This window comes from Pipra filicauda, unplaced genomic scaffold, assembly GCF_003945595.2.
Source record: "Pipra filicauda isolate LSUMZ 115617 unplaced genomic scaffold, ASM394559v2 scaffold17_size4572894_pilon, whole genome shotgun sequence".
NCBI lineage: Eukaryota > Metazoa > Chordata > Aves > Passeriformes > Pipridae > Pipra > Pipra filicauda.
This window is the reverse complement of record NW_024104287.1, coordinates 2,466,268-2,482,272: the sequence shown is the minus strand read 5'-3', so window position 1 is coordinate 2,482,272 and position 16,005 is coordinate 2,466,268. Positions and strand designations below refer to the sequence as shown.

Genomic DNA, 16,005 nt, shown 5'->3' with positions numbered 1-16,005 from the left:
GGTGACACCTGCTTGTCCCCAGCCCAAGAAGAGGACAGCAGCCCCAGAGGGATGGCAGGGTTGGGTCCGCACAGGCACAGGGTAGTGAGCACCCCATGCAGGGGTCAGGAAGCACATTTTATTTCTCTCCAGCAGTCTCAGAGGAGGGGAAGCAGCCCCCGGTGTGGGAGCAGTGCCACCAGCATGGGTCGGATTTGGGGGGTGTCTGGCGGTGTCTCCTCAGATCTGAGTGCGGAAGCGCAGGTCGGTGCCCGACATCTTCTGCGCATAGTCCTGGTCAAAGCGCTCGTTCTGGGCCACGGTGAAGTGGTTCTTCCAGTCTCCGGTGGTGCCTGAGGCCGGGTGAGATGGGGTTCAGCAAGGGCCAGGGGGACAGGGCACCTGCAGCCCCCCAGAGCTGCTCACCTTTGCGCATGAAGGGGGACACGCTGTGGTCCATGATCTCGGAGGGCAGCTTGCTGTAGTTGGTGGTGGGATTGTCCCGCATGGCCTCGAAGGAAGTGTGTTGGGTGATGGTGTCCAGTGCCGCCTCTGACAGCTCATGCCCCAGGAACTGGGCCACCTTGACTATCTCCCGGCGGAGGTCCTGTGGGACACAGGCTGATGTTCACCCCTCCTGCCACCCCCCCGGATGCCACACCACCATCCACCCCAGTCCATCACCTCCTTCATGTCCTCGTAGAAGAGGTAGAGAATGGGGTGATCCTTCCTCCGCTCCCAGTAGCCCTTGACGTGGTTGTACCAGGAGCCATATGCCACTACATGGGGAGAGCAGCCAGGGGATGTCATTGGTTGACAGCACCCCACAGGGTCCCCACATTCACCCAGAGGTGCCCTGCCCCACCTCTGCCGGCCATGAACTCCTCCAGGTACTGGGCCCATGTCCCGGGGTGAGGGTGGAACTTGTTCATAAGGTCAAAGTGGTAGAAGGAAACGGCCACATCCTTGGCATTGCGCCCCACATAGATCATCTGCAGAAAGCTTGGTGGCATTTGGGGACTTGCAAGGTCCCAGCAGGGCAGGTACCCCCCTTATCTCTGCTGGATTCCTCCAGCTGTGGTAACTCCAGCCTGTTACCTTGCAGCGGTTTTCCCAGAAGGTTTTGGGCAAGATGTCAGCTGGGATGTGGGTCTTGATGATGCGAGGGGATGCCATAACCTCCAGCTGGTCCGTGCCTGCAAGGATTTCCCCCACGAGCAATCCCACTGCCAGTGGGGTACCCTCCCATACAAAACCAAGTGTGTCCCCCATCCACCACCCACTGCCACCCTGTTACCTGCTGGCATCTTCCCAGGGGCAGCAAACTCCATCATGGGCACCCGGTTGATGATGTTATCCTCCTTGCATTTTTTGGGGTCACCACCTTTCAGGACCATGTCCACAATCTCGCTGACCCACGTGGTGCCTGGCGAGGAGAGGCTGCATGTCCAGCTGATGCCACTCCCACCAGAGCCCCATCTTAGGCACCCGAGGGCCACCATCTACCAGCGTTGCCTTCTAGCATCCCCTCCAGTCCCAGCTCCTCCAGGTTGGTTCCTCCCTTCCCAAGTGTGGCCCCTCTCTGTTGCCTGGGGACACTCACCAGACTTGGGGAAGGTGACCACCACAATGTCCTCAGGGCGACTCTGGAAGCTGTCGATCCGCTCCCAGTTGAGGGCGAAGGCGTTGACCATGGGAATGCCATGCACTGTGCTCCAGGGCTGACGCAGATAGGAGTCTGGATTGGCCATCCTTCTGGGGACATGGACACATGGCAGGGCTGGCCGGCAGCAAGGAGCATCATGGGGCCACCTCTTTCCCTGGAGTCCCCAAAATGCCTGCTGAACCCAGCCATCCTGCCCACAGGAAGGAAACTGTCCCCTGCTTGTTGGTGTCATGGGAGGTGGCATCTGTCTTCTGAGGGGATTTTTGGGGCCAGGTGGCAGTGCAGGGAGTGTGGAGGGGCATGGCTGGCTCTGGGGGGCTCAGGTCAGCACAGGAAGTGGGGCAGCTATCTGTACCAAGCTGGTACTTTTACCTGGGTGTAAAAGCTCACAGGGGCTTTCCTGGCTGGGGTTTCAGGCTGCTTTCCCTCTGCCTTTTCCTCCCCATCTCTCAGCTGTACGGCAGCTTGGGGAAGACCTTCTTGCAGGGGGATGAGTGAGGGTTTGAAGGAGACAGGAATGAGGAGCAAGGCTCCCAGAACTCTCTCCCCAGGAAACCTTTTCACCCACCAGACAGGATAGAAACGCTGGATATGGCAGCTGCGAAACACCCACACTGTGACTTTTGGAGAAAGGCTTGGTCGCTTGCTTCCGTCTTCCAAGGGTTTGCAGGGACACTGAGCCTCTCTGAGCCCCCGCAACCCCCCACGCAGGCCCTCTGCTTGTGAGGCCAGGGCACCCTGAAATGGGCCGATACCCCTGACCGTGGCCAGAGTCCCCCCATTACCTCTTCTCCGGGTCCTCTGGCAGGGAGGAGGCAAAGCTTCGCCCGCCGCTTACGGGGCGGGATTTCCTATTTTCCCTTCCCTTAGTGGAAGATGGAGGCTCACGCAGGCGGGGGGACAGCGCTGGGGCAGGAGGAGGGCAGGGAAGGGGCGAGCGGGGGTAGAGACTGTCCCCAGATGCCTGCGATAAGCTGTGCCGTGCTCAGCAACCCCCCGGTACGCACACAGGTGGCGGGAGTGGAAATCACAGCTGCCCCCTCCACTCGCAGAGGCAAACAAATGGAGGAAATCCCAGCCCCGGGAATTTAACGTCACCCTGTCCTGATCCAGGAGTCACCTGAGTGGACGACCCCGATTCCTCACACAGACGTGGGGCTTGCTAGTGGAATGTGGAGATAAGGCTTTGGTCATACCCCTGCAAATACGGGTCCAAAGTTTGCAGGATTGCAAAGCACAAGTGCTCCTGGGAAAGGTGTTTAAAGGTGCCTGTGGTGGTGAAATGCTCCTCCTTACCTGCTTCCCACAGGCGACCTTCGAGCCAGGAGGGAGTGGTGAGGACAGGAAAGGTAGCAGCTGGGCAGGGGCAGCAGCTCACTTGTTTGCAACCTTGAGAGAAGTCCCTGATTTGGACCCAGGGCCAAGTTCCAGGTGAGGTGGGACATGCCATGCCAGGCGTTCAGGTGTTTTGCAGGCAGGGACATGCCTCCCTGCCCGTCTGTCTGTCCATATATCAGCAAAATTGGTTGCGTGTGCAAACACCACAGGCAAAGCCAGGAGGTGGGGAAGCACAGAGATCTCCATTGGCATTGAAATAAATGTCTGGAAAGGATTCATTCCTATGGGTCAGGTCTCCTCACAGCACTGCTGCTCTATAGGAGTCGGATCCTAGTTGCTTCTCTTTGGGGATAAAACAACCCTGTGAGGCTGTATTGCCAAAAAGCTGCAATCTTAGAAACTCTGGAACAGGCCAGAAATGGAGTGTAAGTGGGGCACTTGGGGCTCCAAAGCACACCCTTGCCCCAGGGGGACAGAGAGTGGTTTGCTCTGGCCATCCCAGAGCAAGGGCTCAGTGCAACCAGGTTGGAGGTTACAGGGTGGGTTCCCTATCCAGCAAGGATGGTGATGTTGCTGAGCCCGGCCATACACCAGCAGGGAGGTGTTTCCCTTCACCTTTGTTCCATAGACTATGGGCTGCCAAGCTCCAGCTGGGTCAGGGAGCCTGGGGAGAGCCTCACCACCACCCACTATGTCAAGAAACTTGCCACAACCTGGAGCCATGAAAGCTCCTGTGCACACAAAAGCCATGGCAGCAGCAGGTTTACTGGTGCTTTGGGGTTTTTCAACTCTTCACCGATCTTTGCTCCCTCCAGGCACCTTGGTAGGCTGGGTCTGGGGCACCCAAGCTGACAGGGGCCAGTGGTGGGTTTTGGGAGGATGCATATTCCCAGTGATGCCTGACCATCACCAGCCAAAAATCCACTGTGTGTGCTCACCTTCTCTCCTGCTGATCATGGAGGTTCTCCCAGACACTGCCTGGAATTTGGGGGGGGTTCAGCCTCCCCCCCTGCAAGAGGGGGGGAGTCATTTCTGCAGGCAATGACTCACTCTCCATTTATCACGATTTATTGCAAGGGGGAAAGTAAATCAGTGCAAGGATGCTCCACTGGGACCCACCATCCACACCAGGGGAGCAAGGATAAGCAGAGTCCTCCCGGAAAGGGGGATGAGCCCCTCACATCTCCATCTGGAAGTGGAGGTCGGAGCCTGCCATGGTAGTGCCGGTCAAGTGCTCATTCTGGGCCACAGTGAAGTAGTTCTTCCAGTCTCCACAGATCCCTGGGGGCAAGAAAGCAAGTGGGGCAAATCTCAAGACACACAAAATATTTGCAGCCACGGATGGAGGCTGAAATACAACGCAGGGACATTCCTCCCAAGCCCTCCACCACTGGCCAAATCCCACCTTTACGGAGGAAGGGGGAGAGGTTGTGGTCCATCAGGGCAGTGGGCATGGTCTCATAGTTGGCAGCAGGGTTCTTCTTCATCGCCTGGAAGGCAGTGTTGTGAAGGATCCTCTCCACTGTTCCCTCTGCCACCTCCTTGCCCAGGAAATGCAGGATCTTCTTCACTTCCTGATGTGGGTCCTGCAGGGCAGTTGACATGAGGAGGCTGCCAAAAACGCTGGGGGGGGGGGGGGCAACCAGGGCACCTTGCCCCTCATCCCACCCTCACTTTTTCACGTCCTCAGAGAAGAGCTACAGGATCTTCTTCTCCTTCCTTTTCTCTCACCAGCCCCGCACATGGTCATACCAGGACCCGTAAGCCGCTGTGGAATATGGTCAAGGGATTAGCTAAAAAGCAGGGCAGCAGGGGATGACCTTCCCACCAGCATTTCAGGGTGGGCATCCTGTGGCTCAGCCCTCACCTTTGCCAGCCAGGAAGGTCTCCAGGAACTCAGCCAGTGTGCCAGGGTCAGGGTGTAACTTGGTCATCTGGTAGTAGGAGATGACAACATCCTTGAGGTTGCAGGCCATGTAGATAATCTGGAGACAGACAAGGATGTGGTTGGAAGATAGAGTAGTGCCTCCTCCCTGCCAACCCAGATGAGGAGAGAGGCAGGGGCACCTGCAGCATTACCTTGCAGTTCTTCTCCCAGAAGGACTGTGGGAGGAGGTGGACTGGGAGATGGGTCATTACAAGCCATTGGGATGGGGTGTTCTCCAGCTGCTCAACACCTGTGGCACAGGGGGCTTAGAGGTGTGAGCCCCAGCACACTCAGCCTGACCCCAGTTCTGCTCCCTCCCCACCCAGGGAGCCAGGCTGGAGAAGCTCACCACTCGGTATCCCAGAGTCCTTCATTTCCAGGAAGGGCACATGGTTGTAGATGGCATCCCATCGGCATTTCTTCACATCACCATCTTGGTAGATCATGTCCATAATCTCGCCCAGCCACGCCGTGCCTGCAGCACAGGGACAGCATTGCAAAGGCTGGTGTCACCTCATCCTCCCTTCACCCTTCCCCAGGGCCACTCACCTGATTTGGGGTAGGTGGAGATGAGCAGGTCATCTGGACGGGCTTGGAAATCCTTCACCTGTGCCCAGCCCTCAATGAACATCTTGTAGAGGGGGATACCCAGCTCCTCCCTGACACTTTCCTGCTCCATGGCTGATGGTGGATCCTCACAGTGTTGGCTGTCCTCCCTGCTGGCAGCCTCCACAACCTTGGGACTAGCTGGATCCTGTGGCAGCACTGTGCCCAGGGCAGTGCCCCACTGAGCAAAGTTCAGCCTGGATCACATGTGGCAGAGGTGTTGCCAATGCTAGTGCAAGAGCCAGGGGCATGGCCTATTCCCCAGCAGGATGCCACCTTGACATCTGTGGTGCCAGCCATGCACTAAGCCCAAGCCATGACAGGTAAGGAATGGAGCCCACAATCACCTCTCCTCCCACTTGTCTGTGCTTCTCCCCCAGCTTCAGCCCCTTTAATAGGTGCCACAAGGTTCTACAGCTGCAGAGACACCTCTACCACCCTATTCCTGCTGCAGCTGTACCTATCAAGATTCTGAGGCCTCTGGTCCCCAGGAGCCTTGGCACCTCCACCCTCCCGCCCCGCCCAAGTGGTAATGGTTAACAAAAGCTGGCTCGGCTAAGGAACATGGAGGATGGGAAGCAGGTTCAAAAGGCCAGCAGCCAGGGTGTGGGGCAGTTTTGGGGTGGGATCTGCCTCCCTCCCTCCCTGCCCTGTGAGCACTGTGTTGCCCCTGCTTGTCCTGGTTGGGGACCAGACTGGCTGGGACCTGGCCAAGGGTGCTGCAGGCGGAGGAGTGCCTCCCTCCTTGCCCTCCGGGGTGCTCCTTTGATGCCTCTTTTAGGAAAGTGCTGAGTACACTGAACTTCTCCATCCTGGGTGATGTGATCCAGGTTGTACAGGGCTGGGACCTGGCATGGTGGAGCAGGTGCTGCTCCTGCTGCAGGAGATCGAGGAGAAGCAGAAGGGAAGTGGTGCCTGGCCCAGGCCAGGTCAGCAGGAACTGTGGGAAAGGGGGCACCAGTGCAGGATTTAGAATCTGTGCCATTTGAAAAAATATGATCACACAACTCTGACTTTTTATGTCCAATGAAGGAATTGGAAGACAGTAAATGCATTTATTACCCTGACAAAAAGTGAGATGTAGCATTTGTCATCTGATGATGAGGAAGTAACATTATGACCCTTAATTAAAACTGAAACCACATATGATGGTCAGGGTCAGCAAACTGCTACCAAAATGGAGCTGCATACGGAGACTGAGATATCAAATTTCCAGGAAAAGTACAGCAGACTTACAAGGGATGTAAACATATAGGGTGATCCCAATGACAGGGAACCAGGGAAAGATGATTCTTTATCTCCTTCAACCCCCCCTGAATCTACTAGACCTCAGGGCAGAACAGAAAATCACACACAAAAAATTACTCCATTAGATCTGATTCAGTGGCTGACTTGCAAGAGAATTCTGGCCATAAACCAGGTGACACTGAAATCCAGCAAGTGGAATCCTATGAATGCATACAAAATAATGGCCCATACATTCAGATTCCAGTTGGTTCTCATCAACAGTTAATTGCTAACACCATTGAAACACTCCAAGACAATGTCTCTTTGGCTCTTGGTTGTATTCAAGCCCAATTGTGCATGCAAGATATGACAGCTGCTATCATATGAGAAAGTGAAGACAGTACCTTGCCCACTGAGATTAGGAATGTAATTTGGGAAAACAGTTTAAAAGAAATTTCCTGTCCTGGTGGCATTTAGTCAACTTTACCTATAACCTCAAAAATTATACGGTCACTGCCTTTGTGTTAACAGTGCTTAATGCTAAAGTGTAAAAAATATATCTCATCATGCTTTAGGATTAATTTATAATGGAACTGTATTATACCCCACAGAACATAGGGTATGGGCCTAGAAAGAAGGGGAAAAATGGCAAACTACAGAAGTCGATGCATGCATTGTGCAGGAACAACAAGGATTTATCTGTCAGGAAATACACTAAGGGCTCAAGACACTTCTCTTGATTACTGAGCAAAATATGCCATTTTGAAATTTGTTCAGATTGCAACACAGAAAACATGCATGTGTATGCAGGCAAGAGATGTGTTTGCTTAGGAACACCTTGTGATCACGTAATTGTAGATAAGCAGGTAGTAATAACAAAAAATCATTCTAACATTTGTAAATTTGTTCAAATCAAGGGGTAGGATTTCAATCATTCAGCTCTGATTAACTCCTACCAGTTGTTGAAATCTAAATACACCTCGATCTTAGCTTTAAAACCCATTCCCACTGGTATGAACCTCACACTGGTAAAAAAGGTGCTACAACATGAGGACCTGAGATGACTGTTGAAGCAAGCACAAGACAACAGAAAAAAGACTGACTACTGTTCACCAAGATGTGGAAAAAGTCCACTGGGTGATGGAACGGGTGAAGAAAGATGGGGAACACCTCTGGTGTGACATTTTATTTGGATGGTCGCCAACAGCAATGTGAATTTTTAACAAAATGTGGCACTGTGATTGTTCTTTTAGTATTAACCTTTCTGCTTTTCATTTTGGTAATTGGATTGTACGTTAAGGTGTGGAGAATTATGGAGAGATTATCCCAAAGCTCAGAGATAATTTACAGAATGCATTTGCCCCTCCCTCTACCTCTCTTTCCCTTCTTTTCCCTTTTCAAGGGATCACCTTTTCAAGGGCCCTATTGATGTTTGAGCCATAGGGTGGTGTAGAAGCCCAGAAGAAAAGGGGACGATGTGTAAATCTCAAACACCGACAGCAGGATGGCCATGGAGCCAACCAAGGACTGTTGGAACTAACATGCCACAAGGAAGAACAAGATATGACAGGATAAAGGGGCCATGCAGAGGTAGGGCAGCACTTTTCTGGGACAAACATCCTTGTTCTAGTCCACAGAGACACAACTAAAAAAATAAGACAGCATCATCACAGAAGCAGGCACATACCGTCAACCAAAGGTCAATCTGGTGGGGGGGACAAGACCATCCAAGATACCCAACCCCCCCCAACCCATTTCCAGAAGGGTGTGAAAGAACAGACTGCATGAGAACTAATTTGCATAGAAAGTAAGAAATCTGTCTTCAGGGCAGGGAAACCTATCTATAAAAATGTACCCCCACCAAGCCTGGGCTGTGTCCTCGGAACCCTGGACATCCCATCAGTTGGATGGATGGAACCAGGACTGGTGATCTCTCTTTCCTTTCTCTTCCTTCCTTCCTTCTTTTTTTCTTCCTTCTTCTCTTTCTCTCTTTCTTCCTCTCTTTCTTTCTCTGCCCCTTTAATTCATCTCTTATTTTCTCTCTTCCTTTTCATCCTACCCCTTTTTCAAAAACCCACTACCATGTGCTTGTATAGTAGGTCAGGGGCCTCCAGGCAGAGCCACACATCCTGGTTCTCTGACTCTCCCAGCACTCAGAAACTGCTAGGATAGAGCCCTGATCCCCACTGCACCCTGGTGGCAGCTGGAAGAGCTGTGCAGTTTGGTGCTGGCTCCAGCCACCTCCCAGGGTGTCACATAGGTCCCCTGTTCCCAAGCAGCATCACCCGGTGACAACCAACCCGCTGTGTCAGGCGCATGGCCACATCTTGCCTCGCTGCCTGTTTTAAATAAATCACCCACCCAGTGACCCTGATGCGCCAGGCCTGGTTGCACACCCCCGGCTTCCCCATGTTCCCTGGGGTTCCTCCTGTCCTGAGGTGAGCTCCCATCCCAAAGCAGAGGGGTTCTGCACTGCCTACAGCCAGGTCTCCCCTGCCAGGAACCCCCCACCTGCCCTGTAACATCCAGCTGGGGTAACCCGGCATCCCTCTTTTAATGTCCATTCACGGCCATGTGGAGCCACCGCCCACTGTCACGTGCGCATGGAGCGGTGCAAGAATACAGCGCAGGAACACGGTGCAGGAACACGGCACTTGTTCCAGCTCCAGATGGATTTATGGGGATGGCTATTAGCTCTCCCACAACAAAGTTGGGGGATAAATGGATTAAAATCCCCCTCTTTGCCGGCATGTTGCTCTTTATTCCTGAGCTACTTTTCCCATCCATCCTGCTGGGGCTTGGCAACCATCTCAGATCCTTCCCTTGTCTCTCCCCAGTGAAAAATATCCAGGGGTCGTGGGCAGGGATGTCATCTGTAGCTCAGCGGGATGCTTTGATGCCCAGCTCCCGGTCCACTGCCTGGAGGAAACGTTCATTGAGAAAAAGCATCTGCCCATGGGGCAGGAGACGATCCAGGAGGGCATCAGCAGCATCCGGACGGAGCAGGACGTCAGCGCCAGGGCTGAGGAGCCGCAAGGAGATGAGCAGGCGGGGAGCCAGGCGCCGCAGGGTGATTTCAGCCAAGGACAGATTTTCCTGGGGGTCACAAACCAAAGCACAGGCGAGGGCCAGCACTGATAACCAGACTACTGTCACCCGCTCAGGGAAGGGGTCTCCAGGGGGCATCTGGAAAAGCCCCCCCGGAGCATCTTGGAGTGACACCGGCTCATCAGGCAGCTGGGGGAGCTGTGGGGAGGACAGGCGGCCCAGGGATGACTGAAGCAGCTGGCACTGGGAAGCCACTTGTCTGGAAGAGAAAGGGGGGACCCTTGTGTTATGGACTCCTGCCTCATCCAGGGATAGAGTGACCCCCTCTACTGGGGACACAGGGTCCCAGCATCCCCAAAAAGGGCGTATCTGATGAATAGGGGGGATCATGGTCCTGGGGTTCCCACTGAGCCCTGTCCCCCCATAAGGGGGCTGCCACAGTTCTGGAGATCCCACTGAGCACAGGTTCCCCTCAGGAAGGGAGAGTGTCCCACAGTAAAGGGGTGTCTCAGCCCTGGGGGTCCGGCAAAACCCAGGAGCCCCCACATCAAAAAAAAAAGGAGGCATCATGGTTGTGGGGGTCCCAGGGAAAGGGATGGAGAGTCACGACTCCAGGGGCTTCAGGGAATGGAGGGGGTCACAGGGGTCCCACCGAGCCCAGCATCCCCAGGAAGGGGTTTCCCATGGAGGGTGATGTCGCCGCCCCGAGGCGGGGGGTTCTCCCGGCTACCTGGCCACGACCAGTAGCTGCTCCTTGCGGCGAAGGCGCTGCCGGGGACCCCCGAGAGGGGTCCCAGGAGAGGTCCCGAAGGCGCGCGCGTACAGCACGCGGCAGGGAGCCTGCCCGGCCTGCCCGCCCGGCGACAGCAGCACGAACGCCCAGACCATGGCCGAGACCGTGCCCCGCGGCCCAGCCCAGCCCAGCCCAGCCCAGCCCAACTCCTGCTCCGGCGGAAGGGGCGATGTTGGCTCGGGAAAGGAGCGGTGGTGGCTCGGGAAAGGAGCGGTGGTGCTTCCGGAAGGGGCGGCAGGCGGTGGCCGGAGGGAAGAGCGGAGGACGCGCAAACGGCGGGTTACGATTGGCCAAAACTCCGGGGGCAGCGAGAGCTGATTGGTGGGTAGCGGCCGGTGGGTGGGGTAGGGAGGACGCACAGTATGGCCGGTGGCGGTATTGCCGAGCAGCGCTGTCCCGGCTGTGAGAGTCCCTGGTGTCCCCTCCCGACCCATCCCTGCTCTTGCCCCGGGCACAGCCGTGACCCACAGCCCCTGTCCGATGTCCTTCTCCCCGTGGTGTTCCAGTGGCCTAGGCGGCACCGGGAGCGGGGCAGAGCTCTGAGTCCCCGGCGTGCCGCCTGCCTGGGGCCCAGGCTAGCGGGGCACACCCGCGGGGCCCCCTCCTGCCGGCCCACCAAGTAGAGACAGCGGTCGGGGGCGCACGCTTGCCCCTGCCACAGCCGCCCTGCCCCTGGGGGAGCCCCCAGCCCCCAGGGAAGCTCCGATCGCCCAGCCTGGCCCCCCGACGCAGCGCCAGATCGGGGAGTGCCCACCCTCCGCAGTCCCAGATCAGGAGCCGGGGTTGTTCCCCCTCTCGAAGGAGTTGTATTAACAGAGTGTGTAAAAAAACAATCACAGCAATAAACAAAACACAAAAGACAGTCCCCAGCCCAGCAAACACTTCCATGCTGCCCAGCTCACAGTGCCCAACCCCTGGGTCCAGGGTTGGGGTGAAGCCCCTCCTGTCGCCCAACTTAAACCATAACTGGCTTAGAGCAGAATTACTTTAAATAAGACATGAGTTGATGGGGAGGCTCTTGATGTGACCACCCTGGTACTCCTACAGCACAGGGAGGTGTGGCTCAAAGTGGGGGCACAGGACAGTTTTGGGGGGAAAGGCCAGGGTCCAAATGGGAGTGGTGACGCTTGTCTCTGGGCATGGGGTGGACATGGCTGGGGGTACATGGGGGTGGATATGGCTTGGAATGGCATGGGGGGTCATGTCTCGGGGGGGGCACGGCCAGGATGAGCATGGAAGGGTGCTTGTCTTGTGGGGACATGGAGGGAGAGGCTCTTCCATGAGACCTTTCCAGCCATGGAATACTTGTTTTCTGCCTCAAGTGGCTTCAGTGGCAAAGCTGTTTTTTGACAAATTCTTTATGGCTGTGGCTGGTCATTCACAGGTTGAGGGCTGGAGGTGGGGAGGAGTGGGGGTCTTACTACTGTGCACAGGGCGTGTATAGGGACACCATATCCCAGCTGTGGTGTCCATATTCCAACTACAGTGTCCATATCCAGGCTGTGTTGTCCATATCCCATCTGTGGTGTCCATCCCAGCCATGGTGTAGCCTGCCAGAATTTGTACCCCTGGTGCCACCACCCAGGAGGAGATGGCCAGCCTCAGGCTCATGCAACCTTGCTGCACATGGCTCAGAGCAGCTCCTCCAGCTGATCTCCAGACCTGGCACGCTGGCTCCAGCTGATCTCCAGACCTGGCACGCTGGGAGCCACAGCCCCCTGCTATGTTGTTGTGCTACCACAGGACCCTCTTGGAATGCTCTCCCCTGCGCCTTCCCAGAGCGGGGACGCTACCTTGCTCGGGGTCCTCCTTGCTGGCGGGTGCCACGGCAGCCCCTGCCTTCTGCACGGCTTGTGGCCGCCCTTGACCCGGCCGTGTCCTCCCCCGAGCCTCCGCCTTGTGCAGGGACACCGCGATGGCCACACCGGTGCCGGTACCGGGGGCTGCAGTGCCGCTCCGCGCCCGCCGGGCGGCGGCACCGTGCGGGGCCGGCGCTTCGCTCCCTCCCCGCCGCGCCGGGGGCGGTGGGACCCGCCTGGGGCTTTCCCGGCGGTTTGGGCACCGGCCTGGGGTTCTTGGCCTGGGGAACAGCTGTAGCTCAGCCGCTGGGGCTAGGAGTCCCCGGCAATGCTCCGCTTTCCACCGCGGGATCAGTCCCAGCTCGACCACGCCGGTGGCTCCCGGCCTTGGCTCCCAGCCATGGCCCCCTGGCGGGGATGGGGACTCGGCGGGGATGGAGGTTTCCCGAGGGGGCGGTGACCCCTCCTGCTACAGCCCCCCCTGTTCCCACCTGCTTTCTTCTCTGCAGCTCTTTTCCGGAGCCGCTGCCGGCAGGACAAACCCCTAGCCCCGGCGCTGGCTCTGATGGAACTGGGGAGAGCTGGAATCCACCACAGCGGGAGCCACTCGTGCCCGAGAGCCCCGCGTGGGGTGTGGATGCCCCAGAAAGAAGCCGGGCTGCCTGCACCGAGGGCGATGCTGCTGCTGCCTGCCCTCTGCAGGCCCCGCTCCTGGCTCAGCCTGCCCGGAGATGCTGCGGGGACTTGGTGGCTCCAGCTTGTTTGTGGCTCCAGCTCACTTGCAGCTTCAAGTTATTTGTTTCTGTCCCCAGTCTGTCTCAGGTCCAGCTCGTGGATGGGTCTGGTTTGTTCTTGCTTCCAGCACATTTTAGGCTCCAGTTGGGTTTAATCTTCCTCAGCTTCATTTTGGCTCCAGCTTATTTGCAGCTCCAGTTTGTTTTCCTCTCCAGTTGGTCTGTGGCTCCAGTTCATTTCCACTCTAGCTCACTACAGCTTGTGTTTGTTCAAATTATTTTGGCTTTTTAACAGGGCCATAAATCAATCACTGTCATGCCTTGAATAGGAATGGACATAATTGTACATCATCTAAATATGGACTAAGCTTCAGGGACCAATGCAACCAGACCCTCAGCCTCCAGAGGGGTTCCACACAAGTGCCTCCGTCCTGGTTCCCACCTTGATGAATAACAGGAGCGAAGTTCCAAATAACAAGATAAAGTGGTTAAGCAGTGGAAGCAATAACCATGGGAATGTGGAAGACAGGAAATTGATGGCCTAAGTTCATGAAGGGGGAAAACAAAGATAAAATCCTTCTTGTCTGGGACGTGTAATGATGAGCTAGAAGAAAACCTGTTTTGACCTGTTCTGTGGTGAGAACTTGCCCTAGTGATGAACTTTTGCTCCTTATAATAGTAAAAACACACCCCAGCTCAGGCCCCCCTGCCCACAAAAAGACCACCACTCACTGAGCATGCACTATGATTTCTTGGGACACAATGGCTTTAATTCAAAGCAGAGAAAGGATGAGCCAATAACAACTTAGCCAAGTAGTGACTTCAGTAAGATATGCTAATAGCTTAAGATTGTAACTGTATAAGTAGGCCTGCTGTTTTGTGTCTCGGGGTGCTGGATTTGGGAATTTACCACTGATCACCCTTTCTGCACAGAACTGTAAATTAAATTATGTGTCATGGCTAGAAAAAAATCTCCTTTCTTACAGTGGCTGAGTTTGGTTGAGGCTCTGATCCTGTGTCTTAACCTATAGAAACCCTCACCCTTTTCACCACACTGATAATTCCCTCAGTAATTTTAATAAAGGAAAATTTTACACCCTTCTGCTTGATTTCTTGGTGAAAATCATACCAAATGCCTATCTGTCTGTCTATTGTTTTTGTGGAGAATCTTCCCCTCAGATGGCAGCATTCATGGTGAGGACCAGGACTAGTATGCCAGAAGGGAGTGTCAGTGAGCCTGTCAGTGACTGAGTATCACGCACTGCACACGTGACCAGGAGCTCATACCAGTTCTTCTGAAAAGTGGTTGTGCTTTTATGTGTATTCATAGACTTATTTCCCCTGTTAATGGTAGATGATTTACACGAGCACAGAGAAGAGGCTGCTTTCCAGCAGAAAATATAAATGCTATGTGACCTTGTTTTTTGAAGAGTCATTCGACCTTTGCATTGTACTTCCTTTATGGCTTTCAAGTCAACTATCATATATAAGTGGCATAGCCCCAAAAGCCCTGTTTTGGCTTCCCACCTCCCTCCATTTAAGTTTTGCTGGTTTTGGCTACTCTCATTTCCCATTCCTCCACAAAACTAGCTCCCATCTATCACCCCCATGAAAAAATACAAGTAGTAGAAAGTTTAACAAGACCTCTACCAGATTTTTCCTACAAGTTACCTGCTTGGAATTCCCACTGCCATTACTGCAATGTTTGGCTTCCCTAAATTTGAGCTGTAAATATACTACTTGCAGCTGGAACAGCATCTGCAAAACCACTTCTGTCCAAGTGACAGTAACATGGGTTTGATTCAAACTTTGAATGACTGCTATTACAAGGACTTCCATCTCCTAAAATCTTTAATGAAGTGATTGCTAAAAAACCACTTCAAACCTCTTGAGATGCATGTCATTTCCCAGTGTTAAAACAGCTGGTGCTTTAAAGGGTACCTTTGGGATACAGCATTATAAATTTCCGCTTACAACCAATTTGTTACAAGGAGATCCAACTCTGCAAAACTGTGAAACTTGTTTTCTGAGCACCCTTCCATCTTGCCAACACACCGTGTCCCCAGGCATGGAAAAAGGGACTACCAGTTTGTCACCACTGCATATGTCAGAGCACATCAAGTCCTACTAAGTAAATGCCACAGCAAAGCCATTCCCACTTCTGAGAAGCCAGAGCAGCAGGGACATGCTGCTGCATGCATTCTGCTGATGGCTTCTCATGAGTCGTGTCCCAGGAAGCCTAATTTAACTGAGGAAAAAACTTGCAATCCTTATAAACCCTCTCTGTCTCCCAAGTGCTTTGTGAGAAACAGGTAACCTGGTCAGGCAGAAGGAGTCAGGTTGGATATAGAAGATACAAGACGCAACCTTCAAAGACAGAAGCACACCCCAGAGTGAGGAAGAGCACCTACAGCACCAAGAGGCAGCACTGGGAGAGATGGAGAAAGAAATACCATTTAACCACCACAGCTTTGCTCACTGCAAATTTTAACTCTGCAACATAAGCCACTCTGGGTCATGTTCAATGCCTCCTGTGCAGCCAAGGGATGAGGAAGAGGGCTGACATGATGGTGAGGTGGATTCAAGCTACCCACTGCTATACAAAGAGCAGGGTGCAGGACTCAAGCTCATGAACTACACCTGAAGGGAATAAAAGTATCTCATCTCCCCGCATGTAACAAGTCTCTTTTGTTAAAAGCCCCTTCAGTTTTAGACATTGTGATTAATTTCTGTCAGCCCATGGAAGGCATCTCTGCCACATCATCAAGCTCAGATGGCCAGAGCTATCCTACTTCTGTTACTGTTTCAGATCCACAAAGGATGCATAAATAAGGGTTGAGGAAATGCTCAACAACACCCTCCCCACAAAAAGCTCTTCCCTCTCTACA

The 16,005-nt window shown here is 54.3% G+C and overlaps 2 protein-coding genes across 2 annotated transcripts; both read right to left on the bottom strand.

Moving 5' to 3' along the window:
• Positions 1-85: 85 nt before the first annotated feature.
• Positions 86-6,425, bottom strand: LOC113988246 (sulfotransferase family cytosolic 1B member 1-like). The gene is made up of 13 exons (XM_039379878.1): positions 5,460-6,425; positions 5,260-5,385; positions 5,063-5,160; positions 4,851-4,968; positions 4,456-4,569; positions 2,766-3,018; positions 1,583-1,734; positions 1,277-1,405; positions 1,078-1,175; positions 845-971; positions 664-758; positions 406-586; positions 86-332 (listed from the first exon to the last, which is right to left on the bottom strand). Exons 1-13 carry the CDS (start codon positions 5,587-5,589, stop codon positions 220-222), a joined length of 1,734 nt encoding a protein of 577 aa, XP_039235812.1. The 5' UTR covers positions 5,590-6,425; the 3' UTR covers positions 86-219.
• Positions 6,426-6,881: 456 nt separating this feature from the next.
• On the bottom strand, positions 6,882-10,893 carry AP5S1 (adaptor related protein complex 5 subunit sigma 1). The gene is made up of 2 exons (XM_027721642.2): positions 10,522-10,893; positions 6,882-10,050 (listed from the first exon to the last, which is right to left on the bottom strand). The coding sequence occupies exons 1-2, from the start codon at positions 10,677-10,679 to the stop codon at positions 9,624-9,626; spliced, it is 585 nt and encodes a 194-aa protein (XP_027577443.1). The 5' UTR covers positions 10,680-10,893; the 3' UTR covers positions 6,882-9,623.
• Positions 10,894-16,005: the final 5,112 nt, after the last annotated feature.